The sequence below is a fragment of the Ahaetulla prasina genome, chromosome 2, assembly GCF_028640845.1.
Source record: "Ahaetulla prasina isolate Xishuangbanna chromosome 2, ASM2864084v1, whole genome shotgun sequence".
NCBI lineage: Eukaryota > Metazoa > Chordata > Lepidosauria > Squamata > Colubridae > Ahaetulla > Ahaetulla prasina.
Genome location: NC_080540.1, coordinates 243,264,665 through 243,274,836, shown reverse-complemented (window position 1 = coordinate 243,274,836; position 10,172 = coordinate 243,264,665). Strand labels below are relative to the sequence as shown.

The 10,172-nt window shown below is 39.8% G+C and overlaps 1 protein-coding gene across 1 annotated transcript; it reads right to left on the bottom strand.

Annotated features, from left to right (window-relative positions):
- Window positions 1–3,478: 3,478 nt before the first annotated feature.
- On the bottom strand, window positions 3,479–8,262 carry HINT1 (histidine triad nucleotide binding protein 1). The gene is made up of 3 exons (XM_058173311.1): window positions 8,112–8,262; window positions 6,089–6,193; window positions 3,479–3,785 (listed from the first exon to the last, which is right to left on the bottom strand). Exons 1-3 carry the CDS (start codon window positions 8,220–8,222, stop codon window positions 3,621–3,623), a joined length of 381 nt encoding a protein of 126 aa, XP_058029294.1. The 5' UTR covers window positions 8,223–8,262; the 3' UTR covers window positions 3,479–3,620.
- Between the last annotated feature and the right edge of the window lie 1,910 nt (window positions 8,263–10,172).

Sequence of the window (10,172 nt, the reverse complement as noted above, 5' to 3'; positions counted from 1 at the left end):
GAGTGTGGTGGCATGGCAGCTTCCCCGGTACCTGGATGAAGCCGTCTATCTAGACCCGTTCCAGTCCGGCTTCCGGTCCGGATATAGCATGGAGACAGCTTTGGTCATGTTGGTGGATGACCTCTGGAGGGCCAGGGATAGGGGTTGTTTCTCTGCCCTAGTCCTGTTAGATCTCTCAGCGGCTTTTGATACCATCGACCATGGTATCCTGCTGCACCGGTTGGAGAGTTTGGGAATGGGAGGCACCGTTTATCGGTGGTTCTCCTCCTACCTCTCTGATCGGTTATAGACGGTGTTGACAGGGGGGCAGAGATCGACCGCGAGGCACCTTACTTGTGGGGTGCCTCAGGGATCGATTGTCTCACCTCTCCTGTTCAACATCTATATGAAGCTGTTGGGCGAGGTCATCAGTGGCTTTGGGGTGAGTTACCAGCTGTACGCTGATGATACTCAGCTGTACTTTTCCACCCCGGGCCACCCCAACGAAGCTGTTGAAATGCTGTCCCGGTGCCTGGAAGCCGTACGGGTCTGGATGGAGAGAAACAGACTCAAGCTCAATCCATCCAAGATGGAGTGGCTGTGGATGCCGTTACCCCGGTACAGTCAGCTGCAACCGCAGCTGACTGTTGGGGGCGAGTCATTGGCCTCAACAGAAAGGGTGCGCAACTTGGGCGTTCTCCTGGATGGACAGCTGTCATTTGAAGACCATTTAGCGGCCGTCTCCAGGAGAGCTTTTTACCAGGTCCGCCTGGTTCGCCAGTTGCGCCCCTTCCTTGACCGGGATGCCTTATGCACGGTCACTCACGCTCTTGTCACTTCTCGTCTGGATTATTGCAATGCTCTCTACATGGGGCTACCCCTGAAGTGCACTCGGAGGCTTCAGTTAGTCCAGAATGCAGCTGCGCGGGTGATTGAGGGAGCCACATGTTGCTCCCGTGTAACACCGCTCCTGCGCAGTCTGCACTGGCTACCTGTGGTCTTTCGGGTGCGCTTCAAGGTGTTGGTTACCACCTTTAAAGCGCTCCATGGCTTAGGGCCCGGGTACTTACGGGACCACCTGCTGTTACCTTATGCCTCCCACCGACCCGTACGCTCACACAGAGAGGGTCTTCTCAGGGTGCCGTCCACCAAGCAATGTCGGCTGGCGGCCCCCAGGGGAAGGGCCTTCTCTGTTGGAGCACCTACCCTCTGGAACGAACTTCCCCCTGGTTTGCGTCATTACCTGACCTTCGGACCTTTCGCTGTGAATTGAAAACGCACTTGTTTATCCAAGCGGGACTGGCTTAATTTTTTTTAAAAAATTTGAATTTTAATAATTTTAATTGGGGTATTTTATTTATGGGTCAAATTTGATGGTTTTAAATTTTCGGCCATTTATAGAATATGTTATTTTAACTGTTGTTTTAATTTGTATATTGTATTGTTTTAAATCTGGCTGTACACTGCCCTGAGTCCTTCGGGAGAAGGGCGGTATAAAAATCTAAATAATAATAATAATAATAATAATAATAATAATAATAATAATAATAATAATAATAATAATAATAATAATAATAATAATAATAATAATAATAATAATAATAATGGTTATTCAGTTAACAATGACAGACATTTTTCAGATGTTTTTTTAACTGCTGCACAAGCAGCAGTTACATGCAAAAATTTAGACACCTGGTCAATTTGTGTATTTCAATCATTTAACAGAAGCCGACACAACCTCTCCATGGTGTAGAGTTAAATGCATACTATTTCCATGGTGTAGAGTTAAATGCATACTATTTCTGCAAATTTGAATGTATATTTATGGTGCACACTGGGTGACTTTGGGTGAATGAATCCTTTTCAGCCCGAACTACATTAGCTGTTTTGAGGAAAAAACTGAAGGGAATGCTCCTAAAGGAAAAGTGGGACATCAGTCTAATAAACCATTCATAATAAATTGCTAAAGCTAACTCTGCAGAACATTTATCATCCTTCTGATTTTCATTCCACTGTAACAAAAAAAATTAAGCAGCTGGGTTCTCTACTATAGTCTATGATTGAATCTTGTATGAGTTATCTTGAATTGTTTCAACACTAGCATAATCTTCTTTGGCCCAACTTCATATTGGATTTTTTTCAACCCAGAACACTGAGTTCCAGAGTGTTCTGGAACTCAACCATTTCATGGCAGGAATAAAATGGTTGCTTCATTTTAAATGATGGAAAAGTGACGGAGTGATTTAATGGAAGAAGGTAAAGCTATTTCAAATTCTCCCCCTTCCCTCAACAGATTCCATTGGCCCATCTATCCTTCCAACTTTGCCAGTGCCGTTTTCTTTGTCGTTGTCGATGAATTAGCTTTTCTTTTTCCTTGTTACAAGGGTCTCACTCTAACCCTTTTCCCACCAGCCGTCATCTACCCCATTCTTCTCAACATCCATAATAGCTAAATCCTACTGGGTAGGTAGATATTTTGAGCTCTGAGCATGTTGGGGGCATTCAAAATTGGATGCCCTGAGTGAGTTTTGTCTAATTACAAAATGGTCACTGCTGGAAACTTGGCAAGCCTCTAAATGCCCATTAACAGAGAATGAATGAAAGAGGCTGCTCTTTCCATCCTAGTAACACTCCCTTGCACTGATGTTAAGTCAATATGTAAAGATTTTTTGGTTTCAGTTATGGTTTTTAGAATATATTCTGATTTTCTTCAAAGAGCGTGTTTGTGGGTATTGCATTAGTTTCAGCAAACAAAACAGCATTTTGAGAAGCAAAAGGAAAATATCCAGGCATATAAAATGCTATTTTCAAAACACTCCTGTTCATTTCTGCTTTAACAAACAGCATGAAAAAAGATTTAAAATTTAAACATCTTTGATTACTTCGAGTACAACTCACACTTTTTTTTCTAACATAGTAACCTTACAAATTAGAAACAGCTTTTGGAAAGTTTCTGGTGGCTGCATCCGCAGCTTTTAGCAGCTGAATATAGTCCTGAGTATCAGACTGTACTAATTTAAGTTACAGAATAGAAAAATGGAGAAAAAAAAGAATAATTAAGCTTAACCTTTATTGATTTATGGGCAAAATTTATAATTGTCTTCCACATGAAATATTAATTGGGATTATAGACAGAACATGTGTGGACTCTATTCAACAGACTAAAAACAACATTTTTCTTCTCATTCGGAGTCCTAGCCTGGAGGCCAGGCCATCTGACGTCCCCCAAGTACATGGAGATGCACATGATAGACTGATTGAGCACCATCTGGACCTTCATTCACAACCATTCGGTATCCTCTAGTCAGGCCTAATTGAGCTGCACATTTTTTCCCCACAATGATTAAATGGCCAAGAAGCTGAAAAAGAAAAGAAAAACACATCACTTTAAGACAAAAAGGAAAATATCCAGGCATATAAAATGCTATTTTCAAAACACTCCTGTTCATTTCTGCTTTTAACAAACAGCATGAAAAAAGATTTAAAATGAAAAAAAAAGAATAATTAAGCTTAACCTTTATTGATTTATGGCAAAATTTATAATTGTCTTCCACACGAAATATTAATTGGGATTATAGACAGAACATGTGTGGACTCTATTCAACAGACTAAGGACAACATTTTTCTTCTCATTCGGAGTCCTAGCCTGGAGGCCAGGCCATTTGACGTCCCCCAAGTACATGGAGATGCACATGATAGACTGACTGAGCACCATCTGGACCTTCATTCACAACCATTCGGTATCCTCTAGTCAGGCCTAATTGAGCTGCACATTTTTTCCCCACAATGATTAAATGGCCAAGAAGCTGAAAAAGAAAAGAAAAACACATCACTTTAAGACAAAAAGGAAAAAAAGACGAAGTCCATAGAATTGCCAAATCAAAATCAAATTCAGTATGAAAAGTGTACGTATACAGTAGAGTTTCGGCATTGGTAACTGTTTATCTCACCAAAAGCGGGGCACATACAATATAAAAGGACCAAACAGGTTGCATATTCAGCCATTTCTCAAGTGTTTCTTTCAGCAGATTTACTTATTGTTACACTGAAGATTAGCTCAGAAAAATGACAGCAAAATAACGGGGGGAGGGGTGAAACCCAGTTCTTCCTTCTTTTAACCTGGCATAAAAATGTTTAGAGAATATGCAACCTATGTTCTCAGGGCAGCGTTCCCTCATACTTTATTAGAGGTTTTATAACTAACTTTTAAAAACCACTCAAGGAGAAACTTCGGAAAAGTAAATGGCTATTCAGAAATCTGTTATTAGCCATTGCTGCTACTTCATAGGAAGTGCTTACCCAAAGAACATATTGAAAATGTAACAATACGTAACTGTGATTGCACTATAAGTATTATTTACATAAATTCTAAGTATTTGTAACTAAATATAACATGCAATGCAAATGAACCTTGTTTAGAACAGGGGTCTCCAACCTTGGCAACTTTAAGACTTGTGGACTTCAACTCCCAGAATTCCTCAGCCAGTTTTGCTGGCTGAGGAACTCTGGGAGTTGAAGTCCACAAGTCTTAAAGTTGCCAAGATTGGAGACCCCTGGTTTAGAATATAATACGCAATCCAAATAAATCTTGTGTAGAAACTAACAGTGATACCACTAGTCTTCACAGATAGCGACTCTACAAGGTAATGAAGTTTGACTAGGATGTCCAGCTACAATTTCTACAACTATAACTATATAACTACAACTATAAGAACTGTCCAGATTTTACTGTATTCCAATATATTTGGACACTATGCAGAAATTGATTAATCTTCTTGTAGCAAGAATTGCTATTCAAGTTTTGGGTTCTCATGAACAATTTAAATGTTATCTCAGAAATTCATAGATTTAAAAATGAAAAAAAATGCCTGATTTCTACAGGAAAATCATCTAATCTTGAAAATTTACCTCTCCTCATGCTATTAATAATAGATTTTTGCCCCCACGCCACCCCTGTAGGCTAAGAAAATAGTTTGTTTTTTGTTGACAAACACAGAACTAATCTGGAACAGTTTTTTTCTTCTTTTCAAATAAATCCACAACGTTTGTTAAAGATTTGGAAAAAAACCTCTTGAAAACTGAAACGTTCTTTAGTGTTACATGTATAATACAATCACCTTAATCAAAGGAGATCATTGTAGATTTTAGAAAGAGCTGGCATAGTCATACCCCACTCCGTATCAAAGCTGCAGTTTTAGAACTGATCAACAATATTAAGTATCTGGGGGTGCAGATAACTAACAATCTGAATTGATCTCTCCACACATCATCCTTAGTGAAGTGTGCAAACCAAAATTTGCATTTCCTGTGTCAGATGAGGAGAGCACATCTTTCTCGTTCTGTCCTGGCCACTTTTTAGAGGTACGATTGGGAGCATCATAACAAACTGCATCACTGTGTGGTTTGGTGGTAGCAGTGCCACAATAGAAAGTCCATACAGAGAATGGTAAGGACATCTGAGATTATAGAAAGCCTGCTTCTGGTTATTCAGGACACTGCTTATAAGCACTATGTGCTTAGAGCTCAAAGCATTGTTAGAGACTCTGCACACCCACTTCACAGTCTGTTTCGGTTGCTCCCCTCTGGGAGGAGATTTCAAAGTATTTCTAGCAGGACTACTAGATTCTGCAAAGCTTTGTTCCCTATGCCAGCCATCCAATAAAACATGCAAGATTCGTTTTCTCGCTTTATATATATATACACACACATACATACATACAAAAAATTAAGCATATACCCACATATAGACACACGCACATCCGAACTAGACTGTATTGTTTCTCTGGATCATATGTGTGTGCATATGTGGGTATATACATAATTTTTGTCATGTTTATGTAGTATATATTGGAGGCGATTATCCTTTGAGAGCTATATGCAACGAAATCTCATTTTCACGTATCCTGATTACTCTACATTTAAAGTGATGAAGTTATTATTCCCCACAAAAAATCTAATAATTGAACTAAAACTCTGAGCTTTTGCTGGTTTAGCAAACCTACCAAAACTTTACCCATCCTTCTTCAGATATCTCAAATTTTGATCCAAGTTAATCTCTTTTTATTGAAAAGTTGGCCGCTATTTAATAAAGTCTTTTTGCAATACTCACATCTGCATCGGTATCTTCCACTTGAGATATTTGAGCAATATGCTTCTTGGGGATCACTAGGAAATGAGTTGGAGCTTGTGGAGAAATATCATGAAATGCAAGGCACTAAATAGAAAAAGGCACCAATTTAGTAATTGCTTTTATAAAATGAATATAAAGTCTTAAGTAAGCAGATGAACCAAAAAAGGTTTTAACTGGAATACTTTATATGAAATATTACTGAATGCTGGCCTGCCCTCTTCATACCACAATAGTATTTTAAATTACAATTACATATTTAAGCAAAATTTGATTAGAAGTTATGGACATGAAAACTGCGAGAAATGGACTGTGGGATGCATTTTGTTGAATTATAGTCATAACTTTTTGAAAATATAGCTCTACTGGAATCCTGAAAGATATTCATTCTGGCTGAGAATGAATAGACTCCTTCTAATCATAAACTTAAAACTGTGAACAGACAAGATTGCATCTAACTCTAGCAGGAATATGCTCTGGCACAGGGGCCTCCAACCTTGGCAGCTTTACGACTTGTGGACTTCAACTCCCAGAATTCCTCAGCCAGCATAAGCTGGAAGTTGAAGTCCAGAAGTCATAAAGTTGTCAAAGTTGGAGACCCCTGCTCTGGCATATCTTTTTTCTAGCATGTCCCCATGGTGTCTCCTTCCTGTTGTCCTCAGCACAGCAATGAAACAACTTTGCATTGTCTTTAAATAAACAGTACATGTTTTCTCCCTTGGTCAGACCCAGTCCAAGAGTACCCTAAAGGTGCACAAAATCTATACCAGCCATTACTCTGGAGAACAGTCAGATTATTTTATTTAAGGTCTATTGCACCTTTCCTCCTGAAGTGCAAAGAAGTACACAGCATTCCCTGTTCTAGTTATTATTCATTTGGGATGAAACGAAAATATCATAAGGACATAGGAGGATAAAATATTCCTGCAATGGGTAATTGTATGTGAAATTATACAAACACCATGCAGGGACAAGGGTCCAATGGTTGGAATGTACCCTAAGTAATTGAGAACACACTGCAATGCTTAGGATTATGATAATGGAAAGGGAAAGGGAAAGGGAAAGGGAAAGGGAAAGGGAATAGAATAGAATAGAATAGAATAGAATAGAATAGAATAGAATAGAATAGAATAGAATAGAATAGAATAGAAATAACAATAACAATAACAATAGCAATAGCAATAGCAATAGCTGGAACTGGGACTGGGACTGGGACTAGACTAGAATTCTTTATTGGTCAAGTGTGATTGGAGAATTTGTCTTAGATGCATATGCTCTCAGTATAGGTAAGGAGAATAAAATACATTCATCAAGAATAAAAAGATACAACACTTAGTGATAGTCAAGGTTACTAATAAGCTATCAAATTGTACTAGGAAACAAAAACAATATAATTGAATTTGAAGATATATGGTTATAGTAATAAGTGGGAAGAGATAGATACCAGTAAGGAAGAGAAGAATAGTAATATAGTCTTAGTAAATTATTTGACAGTGTGGTGGGAATTAGTTAAGCAGAGTGATGGCATTCAGGGAAAAAAACTGTCCTTGTTTCTAGTGGTTCTGGTGTGCAGCGCCCTATAGCGTCTTTTTGAGGGTAGAAGTTGAAACAATTTATGTCCAGGACATGAAGGGTCTGAAGATATTTTAAAGAATTTTAATTTATTTTAAATTTTAAGAAATTTAATCTTAAAAGATAGAAAACGTTAAGATTCAGGGGTGGACATTACTTGCAGGTAACATATCCTCCTTGCTCGTTTTTTTTTGGGGAGGACGCAGGAAAAATAAGAGCCTCTAGGTGCAAAGAGAGTCTACCTCGCTTTGATTGGCACTCCACCCACAGGCCACGAGATAGCAATCCCGAGGCAACGGAGCCACGGAGCATGCCTCGAAGTCATGCGAAAACCTGTTCAGCGTGGCATTGCAGCCAAAAAAGGCAAATAAACCTGGCCAATAAGACTTATGGCCGCAGCCATGCAAGTTCGGACTCGCCCCGGTTTCCCCACCTTCTCGTCCTCGAAGATGATCTTGGCGGGGATCTCTTTACGGATGATTTTTCCGAATATGGTGTCCCCGCCCGGCTGAGCCGCCTGAGCCCTGCAAACCTCAGCGGCCATCTCTGCACGAGAAACACCCACCTGGCCTCTCTGTAGGGCCTTTTATAGCCGGGCCCCACCCCTTCGAATTGACCAATAGCGAAGCGTAGGATGGGAAACAAGCGGCAAAACTGTCCAATCAAAGCAATATGCTGATAGAACTAACCCGTCTTACCGGTCGATTCCCCTGCCCGTCATTTCATTCCGCCTTCTCGTCTTTTCCCGAGGAATAGCAAAGTGCAGAGGCGTATGATGCGGCAATAAAGTTAAAAAAAAAAACTTGCAGGGAAAAATGCAGTGAATGAGTTCAGCGTTTCTCATAAATTATTAACAGGGTTTATAAACGTGGCCTTTTTCCTTTCAGGCATTTGTTCACCCTCTGTAGGAACCAATTTTATTATTTTAATGTTTCTCTACGTAGCATCGTATCAGACAATGTTGCTATTTCCGTGACATGTGAATTTGAATAAAAGGAAAATATTAAAAAAATTTCTCCGTTAACACAATTTTTGTGGCGGGCACAATGTTTCTGAACCTCCAAGCAATTTAAAAATATATGGACTTCAACTCCCAAAATTCCTCGGCAGCCCGCTTCCAACTGCCGGCATGGCTAGAGAATTCTGGGATTTGAAGTCCCTACGTCTTAAAAGTTGCGGATATTGAGCCAAATAAATGTATACAGGGGTCTCTACACTGAGAGCGCATGCGCTGGCTGAGGAACTCTGGGAGTTGAAGTCCACAAGTCATAAAGTTGCCAAGATTGGAGGCCCCTGGCTTAGTTGAGGACCTGTATACTGCACGAATCAAGAAGAGGGGCCGTGAAAATATTTACAGACCCCTCGCATCCTGGATATAAACTGTTTCAACTCCTACCCTCAAAACGACGCTATAGAGCACTGCACAACAGAACAACTAGACACAAGAACAGTTTTTTCCCGAAGGCCATCACTCTGCTAAAGAAATAATTCCCTCAACACTGTCAAACTATTTACTGAATCTGCACGACTATTAATCGTCTCATAGTTCCCATCACCAATCTCTTTCCACTTATGACTGTATGACTGTAACCTGTTGCTGGCAATCCTTATGATTTATATTGATATACTGATCATCAATTGTGTTGTAAATGTTGTACCTTGATAAACGTATCTTTTCTTTTATGTACACTGAGAGCATATGCACCAAGACAAATTCCTTGTGTGTCCAATCACACTTGGCCAATAAATTCTATTTTATTCTATTCTAGTAGAACGCCGTCGCTTCTTATTCCGTTTCCTTTTATCCCCGTTTTATTCGTCTCATAATGCTACTCTATAGGTATAGCTCTCGAGTCATCTTTTATCTCCTCCCATTTTGGAATGCAGGACACTCGCTGATTTGTCGCTGTCGTGGAGGCGATGTTCTCATAGAACCAATAAAGTGCATGGATGGGCGTGGCTTTGCTTCTCCCGGAAACCTCTATAATAGCGATTCCTCCAAGAGCGCCGGTCTCAGCGATGCGAAAGGCAGAGGTTAGTGGATCGTCCTGCGTACCTTTCGCAGGCAAGATACTGTTTTGGGGCGGGAGAAGATGGTTGTTGGTGTAAAGTTTTGTTGTTGGGCTGAGAACATTATTTGAGCCATATAAGGATGTATTATAGTTGGAGTGCATGCAAAATATGGTACAGAACGTGTAAGAGATATATTCCCCCTTTTTCGTGATTCTCTTACTTCACTGCCTGACCACATTGTTACTACCGGTATGTTTGCTTATCCGTGTCAGAAGCATCACAATTAAAATAAGGCATAGAATAGAATAGAATAGAATAGAATAGAATAGAATAGAATAGAATAGAATAGAATAGAATAGAATTTTATTGGCCAAGTGTGATTGGACACACAAGGAATTTGTCTTGGTGCATATGCTCTCAGTGTACATAAAAGAAAAGATACGTTCATCAAGGTACAACATTTACAACACAATTGATGGTC

Coding starts and splice junctions, on each gene's coding strand:
- HINT1 (XM_058173311.1), bottom strand. CDS start 8,222: ATGGCCGCTGAGGTTTGCAGGGCTCAGGCGGCTCAGCCGGGCGGGGAC. Junction 6,194..8,111: donor TCATCTTCGAGGACGAGAAG/GTGGGGAAACCG, acceptor TTTTCTATTTAG/TGCCTTGCATTTCATGATAT. Junction 3,786..6,088: donor TGGAAGATACCGATGCAGAT/GTGAGTATTGCA, acceptor TTTCTTTTTCAG/CTTCTTGGCCATTTAATCAT.